This window comes from Lentinula edodes, assembly GCF_021015755.1.
Source record: "Lentinula edodes strain Le(Bin) 0899 ss11 chromosome Unknown C8R40scaffold_54, whole genome shotgun sequence".
NCBI lineage: Eukaryota > Fungi > Basidiomycota > Agaricomycetes > Agaricales > Omphalotaceae > Lentinula > Lentinula edodes.
The window spans coordinates 123,479-139,717 of NW_025764360.1; the positions used below are offsets into that span (position 1 = coordinate 123,479).

The following is a 16,239-nucleotide window of genomic DNA, read 5'->3' on the forward strand; positions in this document are numbered from 1 at the left end:
GAGCATGTCCAACAAGAGTGGACAATCACAACTAACTATTGTGATCCTGAAAGGTCCAATCGTGAACCATACGGGCCTTACCATGCCAAGGGGCTTTTCGTCAGTCCAAGCGCTTCGAGAGATCTTAATTCAAAAGTCACTCACCAGTAGTGGTCCCCATTTGTGCGTAGGAGGCTTGAAGTATTAGGTTGAACAACCTGACGGGTAAGGAAAACACGGACCCAGAAAGGAAATAAACAACAGAATGGATCATTTTAGCGAGCCTTAGAGCGAGACAAGATAGCGCGAATTCTCCAAAGATTGTTGATATCAGTCTACCTACAGGATACGAACACTACTGTAACACTATTCAAGCGTATTTGCCCTCCGATTTGGTACTGTTGAGAGGTTGACCGTAAGGCATTTCATAAGCATAACCCAAATGACCACCATTGAAGCTCGGCGGTCCAGGTGACAGACCAGATGCTGACAACGTCGACGAATTCAAAGACACCTTGCTGTAGTTTCGAGGCTTAGAGAACCAGTTAACCCTCGCCCTACGCGCGGAGCGTCTTCCAGATGTGGAGTTCGTTGCAAGCGCACTGCGACGTCTGTTGGAGAAACCAGGACTTGAACGTGAGTCTGCCGCTGCCCGGCTGTTCCCGGAATTTGCGCCACTACTGCGCTGTTGTGATACGACCACGTTCAGATAAAGCGGACTGAAATATGGGGAAACATATCCATCTGGGGCAGGGACTCTAGTATAAGGGTGTCCACCACTCTCGGCTGCCATTTGTGAACACATAGTGGCCGGATGATACGGGTCTGTACACTGTCGGTAGTAGGTGTACACAAGAAGGGAGGTGAATGCCGACGGGAGGAAATAGAACGTGAACACATATAGGATCTGGGACGAGGATTCCGAAGACCAGGCGTTGAAACATTCTAGATAATTTGATGAGGGGATGCAGATAACCTCCATTCAGGCGAACTTACGCCTTTGAGCATCTTCAGGACTGAATGCTGGGTTAACAAGCGTGTCGGCGTTCCTCTGCTAGAGCCCGATGTGAACCCCAAAAGAAGATACAGAGAAAACGGGCTTCTCACGTAGAGCAACTTGACGACGATCTTTCCCTTGTTTGCAATGGAGACACACTGATTGACGACATCCTCCTAGAAACTCGTGAGTTTGAATGTAGCCTAGTTATAAAAAAGCTCCGAAGACAGACAGCAAACTCAAAGTAAGCAAATGCAACTAGTACACCTGTGATCGTAACAGCCAATGCAGATCCAAATGCCAGGTGGACATATATCCGAATGAGACGTAGTCGGCGCTGTTCGACTTCGTTATCATCATTCCACTATGAGAGATTCGGGTAAAACCCACCATCACCGTGCTGACGATACCAAATATCTCCACCAGGCCTGTACTGACATACATCAATCCTACTGTAGCGAAAATGGCAGTGCGTTTTCTTGAATGAACTGGCAGCAGAAATAAGTATAATGAGAGTCGAGGAATTGAAAGGAGGATTGAGAACGTACGCGCGTTGTCAACTTGTTCCAGCTCGTTGAATGAGAATGCCTAGTCGACAATGAAGATTTACTTGTCAGATAAGACTATACAACATGAACTTACAATCAACAAAGCTCTATGAATGAATTTCGATACGTCAGGACAAATGTCGGATATAGAGCGAATTCGACATACGAGAAAAAGTATCGGATCAAATTGATGGAAGCCACTGAGATAAACCTCAGACGGGAGTCCATTACGAGAAAGGAAGGAACCACACCTATAACTATGAGCTTTCTCCAGTCCGTCTCATACACCTGTGCAAAGAACGAGTCCTTTTCCACTACCCGGGACTGTAGAACTGATACATTCATAAAGGGCGTCAAACAACCATCCAGCTTCAACACTGCAATTGGACGTACGTTGGCGTCCATATCTAGTATTATCATCTGGTCGAGGAATGTTAATGAGCTTAGAACTTTGTAAAAACAAACCAGTCACCTTCAAGTTGGAGAGGGGGCGGTGGAATTCTGCGAGTTGCTACCATCGTTCAACGATATTTCTTCCTTGCTCTGCTCTTGCTACACAATAACCAGTACCGTGTGGGGAGGTTTTTATTGAATCACCATCGCTATTTAAGAATCTCTGGATAGCGGCCGGATCACATGAACGGCGATGAAAGTGATAGGCGCTCCGTCCACATTGAGTTGGAGGCCGGTAGCGGTGTTTAGTACAGCCTCCGGCGGAACTCGAGTCGCTCCTCGAACTGGCTCGAAGCGTCGTACTCGAGAACGGAGGTAGCCTACAACTAGTACAAGAGTATTTCACAGAAGCCCAGTAGTAAGAAGTTAAAATGGCAAGAGGAAGAAGCTATCTACTAATCTGCAAAACCTGGATATTCGGCTAAGGGCTGAGAGCAGATCCCAGCAGATCCCAGCGCTGAAAGCAACATGCTCTGGGTGCTTTCACTGCTGGGAAGTGCTCTCGACCACTTTCAGACCCTTAGCCGAAAATACAGGTTTTGCAGATGCCGCCCTACTATCGTGCCTGCCGGCTTTGAAAAGCCAGGGGAGTTTGAAAACATATCCTGTAGGTGTTTCTCCTTTCTTATTACTGTATGTACGCTTCGGGATTGCATACAATGGTCCAGAGAGACAATAAAGCTGCCGGTAATTAGCCGACATCTCATCACTAAGGACTGCGCTGCACATCTTGCTTACAACCGTCATCCTCACTATTGCTGTTAACCTTTGTTTTATCTTCTTTTTAATCCTCTTCAGAATCTCTTCAGAACCCGGTCTCTGCGAGCTTTGGACCTTCTAAATCACTTTCCTCTTACAATATGTTCAATTCTCGTTCGCCTCCTACAGGTGTGTACAATAACCAAATCTTGGTCATCTCAAATGATTTACCTATCCACCCAACAGGCGCTCCTCCATCCTATGTTTCTCGACTTTCTGCGGGCAGGAGTTTGAGATCCATTGTAATGCTCTGTGGGTATCAACGGTTCATGACTTCCGTTATGCTCTAATTCTAAATCAACAACCTGTTAGTCGCTTTCCTGAGTGCCTTGTACACTTTGTTATCGTACGTGTCATCCTGTTTGACTCTTATGCTGATTCTGATTTCGAGTTTCAGAGCTGTTCGTGCATTCCAATTCACAAGAACTTCGCTCATGATGATACTGGCAGATTGGGAATTTCCGGAGCATCAGCATTGATAGAGGACGTGCGTCAACTCTCACCCTGATCTGTGTATCCCTGCTTATACTGCCACCTACTTAGAAAACGAGTCGAAGCTAGCAACTTTCTCACTAGTCTTGGGCATCCTCTACATCACTGTCTTCGCTTTCGAAGTGGGTTTTTGCTCGATTAATACGCCATTTTACTTATTTTAGCTTTCAGGCTTTCGGCATTGCTGCTACGCTGACTGTATGTCTTTCAACATCTGTGTCTTCTAGAATTGTGCTAACACCTGAATGTAGCAACGACACCAACTTGTTCACATCTATGCTATGTTGTCTTTCGCGACAGTGTTAATCGCTGCTGGCGGCGGACTGTTAAACGTTATCGTCCATTTCACGATGAAAGTATGTTCCTGCTTTCCTGATTTCCAGTATTACATCGAACATATTTTGACAGAACGATATTATTAATGAATGCACGAATCTCGTCACTGGAGACGATGTGGTGTTCTATCCTTTCGGATTTTTTGGACCTGTGAGTCACAGTGTTATTGACGCAGCCGATGCGAAAAACTGTGAGCAATATTGTCCTGCAGTGGTTCCGTATTGTTGACCAAGGCTGTCATAGGGTGTCAAAGTGAATGGGACCATGATTCGTGGGCTGACGTTGTCGAATTGCTGATCCTCATATGTGCGCAGAAGTGTTGTCGAATTCTTGCTTGCAAAGCTGATATTCTCTCGCAGTTCTCTCCATGATGTTCAGTCTATTTTCCTACGCTTATTATCGTCAACTTCTTGACCCTACTAGCGCCGCCAATGTCGTTCGCACACCTATTCGCGCACCTCCTTCAGGCTTTCCCTCCCACTATAACCCAGCCTACAACGCTTCTGTCCCAAGCCTTGGATATCAATATGGTCCCTACGGTCAACAGCCTTACGGACAGTTCGCTCCACCCCCTGGCCCTCCTCCTGCTATGGATGCTGCTGACAGCAAACCCCCTGGATATGCTAGTGGGCCTGGTTATGGATACGAGATTGATGACAAGGCCAAGGAAAATCCTTTCGCAGACTTCGATGAACATGTCGACAAAGCCGGTGGTTCACAGGAAGAGCACGATGTCACTAGTCGACCTGCTCCCGGTGGAAGAGATACTTTTGTTTGAGGGATGAAGCTCTCGTCAGACCTTGTATGATACAGTACACCCTACATGGGACTCGCCTTGATCTATTGGACATTTCGTATATAGTGTATTTTTGTCTATGACTGGATATCTTGCCATCGTGTGATTTTTATCACCACTTTCGTCAAGTTTGAAGAGCGCCTACTTCTGCGCGTCTATCGATAGGTAAAATTTCTAGCCAACTTGAACTTCTATCTACGGAATGGGCTTCACATATATCATAGGTGAGACTGGATAAGATTCGGTGAGATATTTGTAACCGTATTTGGCTAGAACATATGGAGGAAGATGACGAGAATTCGAAAGTTGTACCACCCTGGGTCGAGTTAGAGTACGCGGTCGGTTTTACGACGAAGTTTTTTCCATTTCACAACTCCTCTCAAACTTTCTCGTATTTAGCACATGCGTCAACTTGCAGGGGCCGAATCTCAAGTCTATTTCGCACACCTATCAAAAAATTCATCGAGGTCCTTGAACGCCAAATTCGCTGAACTCGCTTCGGATGGTCAAGCAGAAGCGGTTTGTCACGAATCTGGCGTATTGGACTTAATCAAAGAAAGTTTAGGTGGGTCTTTGGAAAAAGTTTGCCTGTTGGACCCAAAAGCAGAGAAGGAACTTTCTCCGGAGGATGGAGATGGACGGTTTGAATGGTTTCTGTTCGGGGTATGTCTTTTGCACATCCCCCTAAGAGCATTGAACGAAAAAAGGTTTTCAGGGAATACTAGGTATAGTGATAATCTTATTGCACTCAATGTTTCTCGTCGCTGACATATACATGCCCCTCTATCTGATATGTACAGGCGATGATCCGCCAAGGGACAGGACGGCCGAATTACGAGTCATGGGCTTTCCTGCGCGTCATCTTGGCCCAACGCAGATGACTACAGATACAGCATTGGGTGTCACTAAACGCGTCGTACATGACAAAGGTACGATATACGTCTGTATTCAGAGTAAGCCTCGATTTATGGTTCGTCTAGTCCCACTCAACAACATTCCCTATATTGTAAGTAGATAGGTCAATCCAGCTTTCGAAAATTTGACCTCAGTCGTATATAATTCAAGGATCATCCTACAATAAAATTCAATACGAAAGTATGCCCATCCTTTCATCTATCCCGTTTCTATGACTGACGATTTGACTATATACTTCAAATGCAGGACAGCGTCGAAATGCCTTTCAGTGTGTATTCTTCTTCTTCTCGGTGTTTCTCACTTCTGACCTTACATTTGAACGTCTCCAGAGTACATCGCTGAGAATGGTCAACCGCTTCTCCCTCCTGGAATGCGTGAACTTTTGTTCGAAGACATGAACAAGGGATTTGAATTTTGAACGGACACTCAGGATTCGACACGATGCGGTTGTGGTTGATCCTCACTGTGTACTTTGTTGTCGATCTTAGGGACTAAAATAGATACTAGTATATGTGAATATTCAAAGCCTGGGCATCTTGGCTAATTCTAGGGGTAGGTCTATGGTCTACTATGGTTAAGTATGTTGCAGCAGATCAAGAACCATCACATCCTAGAATCGAACATATTGCGACCTTGTAAATCACAAGACGGCTAGCCACTGGCAACCCACGCACGCCTTGCCTTGAAAGTCTTAGCGAAGAATTACAGTATTACTAATAGTAACAGTAACACTCATTGTTGCGGTGCCGCTTCAAGGCACGTGCCAGTGAAGAACAAGAACTTGAAGGTCTCCTCCTTTAGCCTCCTGAACATATATGCCTTCCTTTGAAACTTCCACAGCCAAATTATAGCTTCCGGTAATCACACTGCCCATCTAGCGGATGCTACCGCGCTTTCAACTGCAATTCTTTACTCATACTCTTATCAGTCCCTGATTGGAATTATAATTATAATGACCTCTGCAATGCCCGCAAGAACCAATTCTTCCGTAGAGGGTTCAAACGACGATGAAGCTAAACCTTATATCATTGCTTCAGAAATCGGGAGGGGGAGCTTCGCCATAGTATACAAGGGCTACCATGAAGTGCGCAGTGCCCCTTATATGTTCGTTGCACGAATTTCAATGCTGTTCTACAGGAAACTCATAAACAAGTCGCCATCAAGACTGTTAAACGAGACAAACTCTCTGCGAAACTGTTTGATAATCTCCAGAGTGAAATCCAGATCCTGAAGCTTTCGTCTCACCGCCATATAACTCGATTGATTGACATTGTTGTGTGTAGCAGCTCACTTATCAATGATCTGACTTTTTCGCTCAACTTCCGCCGTTAGCAATCCCAACACAACATATACTTAGTCATGGAGTACTGTTCAGGTGGCGACCTCACCCAGTATATCAAGAAACGGGGTCGTGTCGAAACTTTGGAATACATACCGAGACCTGGAGCTGCCCCGCAGTACTACCCTCATCCTAGAACTGGAGGTCTCGATGAAATTGTTGTACGCAGCTTTCTCCGTCAACTGGCCCGAGCTTTGAAATTCCTTCGGCAACACACTCTCATTCATCGGGATATCAAGCCTCAGAATCTGCTTCTGAGTCCCGCTTCTCTTGAAGAAATGGCCCGTGGTCACCCACTCGGTGTTCCAATCCTGAAAATTGCAGACTTTGGATTCGCTCGCTCGCTTCCCAAGACTATGATGGCTGAAACATTATGTGGATCACCGTAAGTTTTCCTTGACTGCGTTCAAGAGATCATTAATTTCTATCTTTGGTCGCATTTATAGACTTTATATGGCCCCGGAAATTCTTGGATACAAGAAATACGACGAGACAGCCGATCTTTGGTCTGTAGGGGCCGTTCTTTACGAAATGTCTGTCGGCAAACCACCATTTCGTGCTCAGAATCACATTGAGCTGCTAAAGAAGATCGAAAAATCCAAAGGCATCAAATTTCCCGACGAGGATCCCACTTCTTCTGCAGCCAAAAGTGGGGGAGGAGGAAGTGAAGCGCTTCCCGTCCCAAGTGACATCAAGAAACTCATCCGAATGCTGCTTAAGCAAAAGCCTATCGAGCGTGCAAGTTTCGACCAATTCTTCGGAAGCACCGCAGTTGCCAAAAGCAAGTTCCCAAGGCAGAAGGCGGACGCAGATTCAGATGTATTACCAGTGTCCTCGACGTTAAGCGGGGCTACGAGTACGGAAGGGAGCAGAAATGAAGCAGAGCCGGAGAAAGGTGCCACTTGGCCTGTCAGACCTGTCACTCCCGAGTCTCACAAAGTAATTCCTCCGGAAGTACTAGATGAGAAGGCTATGATTCCTCCTAGTAAGTTCAATTTCCGTCGGACGTCGACATTGGGTGAACCGGGAAGCACTCCACCTTCAAATGATACAGCGACTCCGAGAGAACCGTGAGGACATATTATCATTCATCGTGACACCCTATTCATTAGTATCTAGGCCTTCGCGGCCACGGCTTGTATCTAGACAGTCATCAGCCAGCTCAAATCGTAGTGCTCGTCCACGAATACCCGCGTCGAGACCCCTTTCTATTGACAGTCCCATCATACCTGGAGAAACTGACGAAGATGGGCTATTACGGCGAGAATACGTACTTGTAGGAGACACTCGTGCAGTCGAGTTCAATCGGGCAGTGGATGGTAAAATGGTTCAAAGCCTTGCAATAGTAATGATTTAACTCATTCTTATATGATAGAACTTGAGTCAATACCGCGACGACCTCTGCAAGAACGACGCGTACTTCCTTCGCCTTCTTTAGAAGATTATCCCCCCTCACCCGTTAATAATCAATCTCACGACATAACCTTTCCTCCACCGCCCAGTGCTATCTCTGCTCCCCCTCTGTCTTCTTCTCCGTCGAGTTTAGCTTCTCGCGCCGCTTCGCATGCCCTGAACCGTGCACTTAGCTTAGCCTCCAAGAAGCTTTTTGGCACCACCCAGACCCAACATCATCGTAAATCGTCTTCGACTCCAGTAACAACCAGACCACTAAGCTCGCCATCTTCTCCAAGACGGCCCCAGATTCTTCCGCTGGGTGCAGAGGAGCGCGATCCTCTGGAGGATGATCTTCTCAGAGCTTTAGAGGAACTTGCTCAGAAAACGGAAGTTTTGACACATTGGGCGGACGAGATGTATGACTATGTCAAAGCGGTCCCACAGAGTGCGTACACAGTCTTCTATCTGCTGCCCACGCTCACGCTCACTGTCATAGAGCCTTTACCCGATCCTAACAAATTCATCAAGCGTGAAGGTGAAGCGGATAAAATAGCCAGGAAGCGGAAACATGCCGATATGGAGGCGGAATACAACGCTGTAACATGTGTTGCTGTATACATGCTCCTTATGTCCTTTTCACAAAAAGGCATCGATAAGCTGCGAAATTACCAAGAGCATATGAGCATGCGGCATCCAGATGGCGATTTTATGGTCAGCGAAGGTTTCGATGACGGTACGCGTGTGGAGTTGAGAGTTGCCTATGCTTGAAGTTTTGCTAACTTGTGTTCCAGCCTTATCATGGTTCAAAGATCATTTTATCAAGTGCAATGATCGCGCTGCCCTCGTCAAAACGTGGCTGCCGGCACAGTACGATGGTCCCAAAAGTTGGCTCGACCAGTTAGTTTACGATCGTGCATTGCTATTGGTATGCTTCTCGATCTCAATATCTCAATATCTATTTGTTTTAATGAGGGGTAATCATTGACAGAGTCGTACGGCTGCAAGGAAGGAACTGTTAGATCAAGCTACTACTCCTGACGAATGCGAGAAGTTGTACGAGGAGTCACTTTGGTGTTTATATGCACTGCAGGATGACCTCCTTCAAACCGGTAATCCATTCATGGCGGAAGATCAGGCGACAATCGCAACTTGTGAGTCTCTTCGTGTTGTTCCATGGCCGTATGTATTCAACTGCAATCATAGGGATCAAAAGGACCAAGCTCCGCCTTTTCAGATGTCGTGCGCGAATGGCCATGAATGATCGGGACCGACTCAAAGATGCGCGCGCGGACCAGAATCTTGCTGATGTCGCTCGGATTCCTGCTCCATGGGATGCTAAACCTTCAGCCAAGGTCAACACCCCGTCGTGATTTGTTTATATTCGCTGCATCACATCTTTCCCTGCTTTCTGCTCTTCCGAATGCCAGAATTTTCTCGTATCTTAAACATTAATATCTCTCTTCTCAAATGTCAATGGTTTTCTCGGCGATTCTTTTTTTTTGCATACCATTTTTGCCTGTTGTCTGTTTCCCTTTGTTAACGCATATATTTTACATATCACATCATGACTATCAATTTTCTTACTGCTTATGATCATTATTGCATCGGTGTATTCCTTCTGCTACTTGCATACTCTGGCATTTACTAGATCCTCACTTGTATATGTATAATTATTTCACTTCTCATATCACGTTGGACAATGATTTAGGATTCAGCGCAAAAGAAAGAAAGTAAATAAGATTAAGTCATACAGTAACTACAATTAGGAAAGCGTGGTATGTACAATACTGTAAAAACTGTAAAAACACAAGGGAAAGTGGAATGAACAACGATGCGAAGCGATAATCGATTTGTTTATACGTTAAGAAGTTGTCTGAAGGGGACCAAGGGATTTATAAAAGAGAGGAATTATGTAGTAGGGTGAAGACGTGAAAAGAGCGAAAGGTGATTTATACATATGTACTTCCAAGATTATTTCTGGCATGTGTCGCGTGCTTCCATAGAGATGTTGGTCAGTCATAGGGTGCCGTCACGACAAGAAAATTCTACGCATCTCCTGCGTTTCCTGGCAAACAGTTCTCTGAGTTTGCGAATGTTCATTTAGTAAGAAAGATGTTTGAGAAGAAAACTCACAATTCTCTTAACTCAAGGCGACATGCTTTTCTCAATGATCTTCCTCATGGGATTTTGACTAGCCGGCATTGAACCTGACCGTTCCAACCTATCGAACAGCACGAACAGTTTCTCCATTTCCTGTTCTTTCTCATCTTCAGTCATATCGGCAGTAGCAGATACAGTAGGCCCATTGGGCGCATATGTTCCTGTGATCGGATTTATTTCACGTTGCCCGGTAGTCGAGGACGAAGGATCGGGTGCAGAAGAAGACAAGGAAGTTGAAGGAGGAGGTGGTGCAGACATGACACCTTTATTGAAAAGAAGTCCCGCAACATGACCATAGCCAAACAAGCTAGAAAGTAACGCGGCTGAAACAAAATGAGTAATCCGGAAAGCAGATCATATAAATATGAATTACTGACCGTCAGAATCACAAGCTGCATAGAGCATTTCTCCCACTGCATCTTTTAGCCTAGTGTGATAAACACTTCCTAATAACCTGATGCACCTCCCTAAAAAATCTGCTCTTTCGTCCAAAGGATTTGTCCTATCAAGATCAGGAGGGACAGTCCATTCCCGCATCCTAACTCGACTCGATTCATCCGCTAGACAAAGCCGGGTGCATAGGACGACCAGCGGCGACAGAATATCATCTAGTGAGGTATCTGAGGGTGCCCCAGTTGCTTCCACCTCCTGCTTGAAAGCCTCTCGGACTTCTTGTGAGTCTGGATCTGAGTTGTCAGGGAAGTGATGTGAGAAAGCAACCTCAAGTAGATCGTGTGTGCGTTGGAAAACATCACGAGAGGTGGAAGGAGGGCTCGGTGATGGCGATCGTGAGAGAGATTTACGACCAGCAGATATGACCGATAGAGCACGGTCCAGGGTGCTTGGCTTTATCGAGGTATTGGAACGTCTATCTGGAGATTCAGAAGGCTCCAGTGTGGGACTTCCCAATACAGGTGAGCTGGAAGCAGAATTGATATTTGTCGATGATTTGCGACTTGACGAAGTCCGACTTGAGGTAGATGAACGACCCATAGCAGGAGGGATCATATTGAACCATATCGGTCGCAGGGAAGGATTAACTGGTATAACGATCAAAGCATGTATGATATGCGTTAGTGGGGCGACAAGCGGCATAGGAAATGTAGGCGGAATTGTATGGTAGGCTCGTAAGAGAGGCGGAAGGAGCCTGTAAGGAAAATGTTTAACGTTGACATTCGATTCGAAATAGAGCGACGAACCCTTCTAGTTTCGTACTCCACGAGTCGTCCCACTCTTTAGCGTCGCTCGAGGGTTCACTGCCGACCATCTGTCGAAATTAAGTTGAACCAGCAATACATTAAAGGAAGACAACGAATACCTTGGGATAATGCAGCAAAATGTTGAACGCAACTTTGAGAATATCCGTCATTGCGTCCCGCGCAAATTTCGTTCCTGCTAGAATGCTGACCATGGTTGTGTCTAACTTGCTTGCAATGATATCAACAATGGTGCGACCTGGCCGTTTCTCTTCTATTAATGATTGGATGAAGGCTGATCGTGAAACCGTCAAGAAAAAGAGTATCCGAGCGAGTGTGAATGTCTGTTCTGGAGTCGTCGCTTTCTGAATGGAACGATTGAGGACAAGATGAAAAACAGAAGTGAAGCAACTCACATCCAGCATGGACACGCAGGCATCTCCGCCGTTGACTTCCTTTGAGATTAATGTCTGCCTCGCGTGATCAAAAAGCAACAGGGTATTTGCTATACATCTCAACGCTTCCGTGGACGCTTCTGGTTCGTCCTTTAAAGAAGTTGAAAGGGATAACAGTGTCGACAAGTTTCCCGCCTCAGATAATGGTTCAGAACCAGAGGGTATCCTTCCCAGGGTCTTTACAGCGAGTAGTGCTTGCGCCGCATCTAGAAAAGCGATGAAGTATAAACTCGAAATCAAGTAAATTAGGAACCTTCACACCCTTTGTAGTTAGCCTGGATTTGGGACCTAGGGATTTCAGATCTTTCAAGAGAAGCCTGATCAGTTCTGCGCGCGAGGATTGATCAAAAGTAAAGGGAGGTGCTATTATTGGGGTTAGAACGTTCTGCCCTGTTCTGAGGATTTATACTCACCATTGATTATAGATTGAAGTACAGAAGACACCTGAGACCGTGGCGTCGAAGACGATAGCTCAGTGTACGTTTGCAAAACGTCCGCCATGGCGGGAAGAAAGGCTGACAAGGAAACGAAAGTTCAGAGCGATTGCCGAAACAGCAATCGTCATCGGGCCGTACAAAGCCGCATTCAAGCTCTAGAATCATGATCAATCATGGCGCAAATCTTTGTTACCAGGGTCAATTAACAGGATTTTTATAGATACTATCATGCCAGTAGAGTTTGAAAATTCTTCAAAAAATCACTTCGGAAATGCCTTTATAATAGTCGTATTGTTCTCGGCTTTGGTACACTTATAGCATGACATATTAGGATGCCTTCCATCTACTTTTTACTACCAAGACTTGTTTTTATTGAGAGTAATAGAGATCCCGTCTCGCGCCTGGGGTGTTTGAAAAAATCAGTCACATCAAATGTCACCAATTTGCCGCTAAAATTGATGCAGGAGTTGCAGGAGAATGTCACAAAAAGTCACACATCTCCATCTTCAACCTCTTTAACCTTGAATACTGCTCCGGATAACTTCGGAAATGTGTTCTACTGAACTATGGAAGGCATATTCACACATGTATACACATTCCTAAGTAGTTTAAGCTATCTTGCTTATAAAATAAAGTGATTCTCGACAATTTTGCAAACCTGACAATCAAAAGGGCTTATGCAAGGAGATCTCGACTGTTTTTCTCACAGAAAAAGCACAAACTAGGTATTTCAGGTATTCATAATGCAATCCCGAAGCGTACATACAGTAATAAGAAAGGAGAAACACCTACAGGATATGTTTTCAAACTCCCCTGGCTTTTCAAAGCCGGCAGGCACGATAGTACAAAGACATGAACGACAAAACGAAAAGCAGAATGCGTCAGAGAACATAGATGCTACATAGATTAGGCTAGACTCTAAATGCCACAAAAAAATAAGACAGAAGATGCGGGGAAGCGGGTGATTAAATGATACAATATCCACAACTTTCGATATATTATTAGACCAGCAGGATGACAGAGCAATAACAGTCCACGACGACACAGCCGTCCAGGGTATAATCTGAAGATATTTTCGTTTGAGAACCTAGGATTTACTGTCGCATGACGACAGCTAAGTTCATTGCACCAAGGACAATGTCCCAAGCCAGATCGAGTGTATCCCACAGTTCGGAATCGAACAAGCCCAGAACGACCATGTCCTGCCACAGATCTTTTACGTGGGCAGTATATGTTGTCAACGTCTGCAAGTTGTGACCTGACGCTTCACACAAGTAGAGGGACAATTGGTGAAGGGCCGGCCCTGAAGACATAGTTGCTCTAACAGCGCTGTGCGACAAGTTCGCGAGGAAACTTGGGGGAACAGGGAAGAGTGCCTTGAGCACGCCGTCTAACCGATGGTCGTACATGAACGAGCGCAAGATGGTGAAGGCCGCTGGTGATGGAACAGACATCGGAATGACAGGAAGATGAAGGGTATGTGAAACAGCTGTATTAGGGGTGCGAAGCTCTGGAAGACGCGCACATTGTGCAGCAAGGACTAGTGAATGAACAGGAACCATGATAGCCTGTGTATCATGCGAAGACTTGGACGAAGACACGGCTAGAACATGGGTAGGATAAGTAGGAGTTGCACGTGAAGGTGGTGCCCGCAACGGGATAGAAAGCGAAGGGGGCAAGTGCGATTTTGGGAGACTGCTCGGAACATGCGAAGGAGCGAGAGAAGATAGACCAGCCATCATCCTGCATAAACGTGTTAAAGTAGAAGAGTGGCAAGAAACAAGCGCGTGCTTACTGTGGTGCCTCCGACCGGAGCCTTCGGCGAATGTAATCTAAGGGAACATTGACAAGTTCTGGAGCAGCAGCAGCAATGGCTACTGGAGAAACCTCGATGAACTCGGGACGCGCCAGAGTCCGAGGTAGCTGTACACTGGACGACGAAGAAAGGGTCTGAGAATCACGTAGGCCGTGCGCAGATTTACCGAAAGGAATAGGTTGCGCGGACATTGGGTGAAGCATTTTTTTGAAAGGTGAATTGAGATGAACGAAATTGTCGAATAGCTGAGGAAGGAGTGCAGATAAATGAGCTGCGGGTATGGTAACGACAGAAATCATTGCAAACGCGCTTTATATACACTTTTCTTCAGCGTCAAGCCAAAGTTGCTAAAGTGTATATAATCTAGATCGCAACAACTCTACATTCCTATTTTAGTAGGTATCAAAGAAACGACCTAAACGAGCAGAAAGGTCAACTATCAAATTTTTTTGCACACGCGCCACGCCCTCTCTTTCAAACTCACCTGAAAATCTTTCTTTGGACGTCCTTGTACGTTCTCATTTACTTTGGGCTTCCCATCATGCAAATGACCGCTTTCCTTAGCAATGGCGTTGTACTCTTTCTGGGTAGTCTTGAACCAGCAAACTTCTATCCTTCTCAATTCCCGCTAATGTTTGATATTTAGTACTTTTTTGAAGGGGTGGTTCCGCAGGACGATGAATCATTGAATGGGTCTTTGCCTGTCTTTTGCTTGCAATCATGGGCGTTTAGCGATGCTGATGGACGTGAGAAAAGAAGGATTGGCGGGGATTCGGCTTTCCCCTGTTTTCCCCACGTCGTCCAATATGGACCAAAGCGCGTATCAGATTGAATGTTTGTACTTGTACTCTGAATGGAATGTTTGCTCCGTGAATGTAAGATGACAAAGATCTCTTCATCCTACTTGGGCTCTTCGACGTGCACTGAGTCAATGCGATAACAGGAACCTTCTTCCAATGACTCGACCACACCTGGATCCTTCAGTTCTTTCCAATCCGACTACTTCGATATTCAATTTACATCTTCCCCTTCTGGCTCAGCATCAAACAATCGGATGCCAATGCCCATTGTTCGCCTTCAATTACATGTGCTCATTATCCATTATTCAGCTCTTTAAGGTCTTGTGGGCTCTCTCGCTAAGCACTTCGAGTACCAACAGACCACCACCACCTTTTAATATGTTTCATACCTGTCGTCTTTTGACGCCTCCTCGTTCATTCAGTGGACCAGCTTGGACCCACAAAGTGCGGTTTTCGTGCGCCTGATTTTGTATCTCAGTCCGTATCGATGATCATCTTATTGTTTTTTGCCCTAGGAATAACTGCAGGGAAGCGTTGGTATCAACATGAGGATTCAACATGAGGATCCAAACGGCAAACACTCCCGCCCTCTCAGATTTGAGCAGACTTAAGTCCGTCGCTTACCAGTGGCATTTCTTTTTACTCATCGTCGACGTTTCTATGCGACTCATTTTGTTATAGGGATGTTTCTTTGAAGCAAAGGAACTTTCTCTCTGAGCCTGGGCCCACCTTCTTCCATTCTGCGCTCAGAACGAGGCCCCGCGTATTTATCTTCTCTCCGTGATTTCTAGACTGTTGGCCGGTCACTCGTACGAACTGCTCTTCAAGTCAATTTTGGGGTGTGTACCTAAGGACTTCACTGACTTGGACCATTCATAGTTTAGCCATTCACAGCTTTCCCGCCGGGTATCGTCATCCTAAATATCCTTGAGAGTCCCATTTTCGTCCATGTCGAAATGCCCTGCATAAATTCGGGTTTGGGAAATATGTAGAGCCGGCCGGGCTGACCTACGTGCGTACGTATGGGTGGCTGCATGTCAATATCGTTTCTTCGATGCTTCAAACTCGCAAGTTGCTCGCAGAAACTAGTTTCAATCCATCGGAGGAGCAAAAATATCCCCGGCGATCTGACAGTGCCCACACAGGTTTTCAACAGGCCTTTATTGTCCTTTTCGGGCTGTACACCATTACCTCTTGATGCGTCTACCCCGATAAGCCCATATGCGGGTGCTACAGCTTCCCGCCATGACTGCGAACAATACGTGACTGCGATACATTCTGTTCGAAGATCCGACATGAGGCTATCATTCCTGATTAGTCGTTTGAAAACGCCGCAACGTGATATATTCTCCATGTTCTCTACATA

General features: G+C 45.7%; 6 protein-coding genes across 6 annotated transcripts; 3 read left to right on the plus strand and 3 right to left on the minus strand.

Moving 5' to 3' along the window:
* Positions 1 to 349: 349 nt before the first annotated feature.
* On the minus strand, positions 350 to 2,042 carry C8R40DRAFT_1176636 (uncharacterized protein; the record flags this gene model as incomplete). Its single annotated transcript, XM_046232546.1, has 10 exons — positions 350 to 924; positions 976 to 1,033; positions 1,087 to 1,152; positions 1,209 to 1,313; positions 1,367 to 1,464; positions 1,525 to 1,564; positions 1,619 to 1,631; positions 1,691 to 1,856; positions 1,918 to 1,944; positions 1,997 to 2,042. 10 exons carry the CDS (start codon positions 2,040 to 2,042, stop codon positions 350 to 352), a joined length of 1,194 nt encoding a protein of 397 aa, XP_046080580.1.
* A 552-nt stretch (positions 2,043 to 2,594) lies between these two features.
* C8R40DRAFT_1274860 (uncharacterized protein) lies at positions 2,595 to 4,466 on the plus strand. Its single transcript, XM_046234107.1, has 10 exons — positions 2,595 to 2,865; positions 2,923 to 2,988; positions 3,049 to 3,086; positions 3,187 to 3,223; positions 3,280 to 3,350; positions 3,400 to 3,426; positions 3,480 to 3,584; positions 3,637 to 3,754; positions 3,808 to 3,870; positions 3,924 to 4,466. Exons 1-10 carry the CDS (start codon positions 2,838 to 2,840, stop codon positions 4,340 to 4,342), a joined length of 972 nt encoding a protein of 323 aa, XP_046080581.1. The 5' UTR covers positions 2,595 to 2,837; the 3' UTR covers positions 4,343 to 4,466.
* Positions 4,467 to 5,970, plus strand: C8R40DRAFT_1130484 (SAM-dependent RNA methyltransferase). Its single transcript, XM_046229174.1, has 9 exons — positions 4,467 to 4,584; positions 4,634 to 4,698; positions 4,760 to 5,023; positions 5,076 to 5,085; positions 5,161 to 5,289; positions 5,341 to 5,366; positions 5,426 to 5,455; positions 5,522 to 5,543; positions 5,605 to 5,970. Exons 1-9 carry the CDS (start codon positions 4,563 to 4,565, stop codon positions 5,691 to 5,693), a joined length of 657 nt encoding a protein of 218 aa, XP_046080582.1. The 5' UTR covers positions 4,467 to 4,562; the 3' UTR covers positions 5,694 to 5,970.
* Positions 5,971 to 6,227: 257 nt separating this feature from the next.
* Positions 6,228 to 9,379, plus strand: C8R40DRAFT_1074014 (kinase-like domain-containing protein; the record flags this gene model as incomplete). The annotated part of the gene is made up of 9 exons (XM_046226661.1): positions 6,228 to 6,359; positions 6,413 to 6,550; positions 6,608 to 6,999; positions 7,061 to 7,684; positions 7,734 to 7,933; positions 7,990 to 8,742; positions 8,801 to 8,934; positions 8,998 to 9,160; positions 9,213 to 9,379. The coding sequence occupies 9 exons, from the start codon at positions 6,228 to 6,230 to the stop codon at positions 9,377 to 9,379; spliced, it is 2,703 nt and encodes a 900-aa protein (XP_046080583.1).
* Positions 9,380 to 10,154: 775 nt separating this feature from the next.
* Positions 10,155 to 12,321, minus strand: C8R40DRAFT_1059199 (guanine nucleotide exchange factor; the record flags this gene model as incomplete). The annotated part of the gene is made up of 7 exons (XM_046225247.1): positions 10,155 to 10,492; positions 10,547 to 11,316; positions 11,369 to 11,436; positions 11,488 to 11,730; positions 11,782 to 12,026; positions 12,082 to 12,183; positions 12,234 to 12,321. 7 exons carry the CDS (start codon positions 12,319 to 12,321, stop codon positions 10,155 to 10,157), a joined length of 1,854 nt encoding a protein of 617 aa, XP_046080584.1.
* A 1,030-nt stretch (positions 12,322 to 13,351) lies between these two features.
* C8R40DRAFT_1163533 (uncharacterized protein) lies at positions 13,352 to 14,264 on the minus strand (the record flags this gene model as incomplete). Its single annotated transcript, XM_046230380.1, has 2 exons — positions 13,352 to 14,000; positions 14,053 to 14,264. The coding sequence occupies 2 exons, from the start codon at positions 14,262 to 14,264 to the stop codon at positions 13,352 to 13,354; spliced, it is 861 nt and encodes a 286-aa protein (XP_046080585.1).
* Positions 14,265 to 16,239: the final 1,975 nt, after the last annotated feature.

Coding starts and splice junctions, on each gene's coding strand:
- C8R40DRAFT_1274860 (XM_046234107.1), top strand. CDS start 2,838: ATGTTCAATTCTCGTTCGCCTCCTACAG. Junction 2,866..2,922: donor TTCTCGTTCGCCTCCTACAG/GTGTGTACAATA, acceptor TCCACCCAACAG/GCGCTCCTCCATCCTATGTT. Junction 3,427..3,479: donor GCATTGCTGCTACGCTGACT/GTATGTCTTTCA, acceptor ACCTGAATGTAG/CAACGACACCAACTTGTTCA.
- C8R40DRAFT_1130484 (XM_046229174.1), top strand. CDS start 4,563: ATGGGCTTCACATATATCATAG. Junction 5,367..5,425: donor TCAACAACATTCCCTATATT/GTAAGTAGATAG, acceptor ATATAATTCAAG/GATCATCCTACAATAAAATT. Junction 5,456..5,521: donor CAATAAAATTCAATACGAAA/GTATGCCCATCC, acceptor CTTCAAATGCAG/GACAGCGTCGAAATGCCTTT.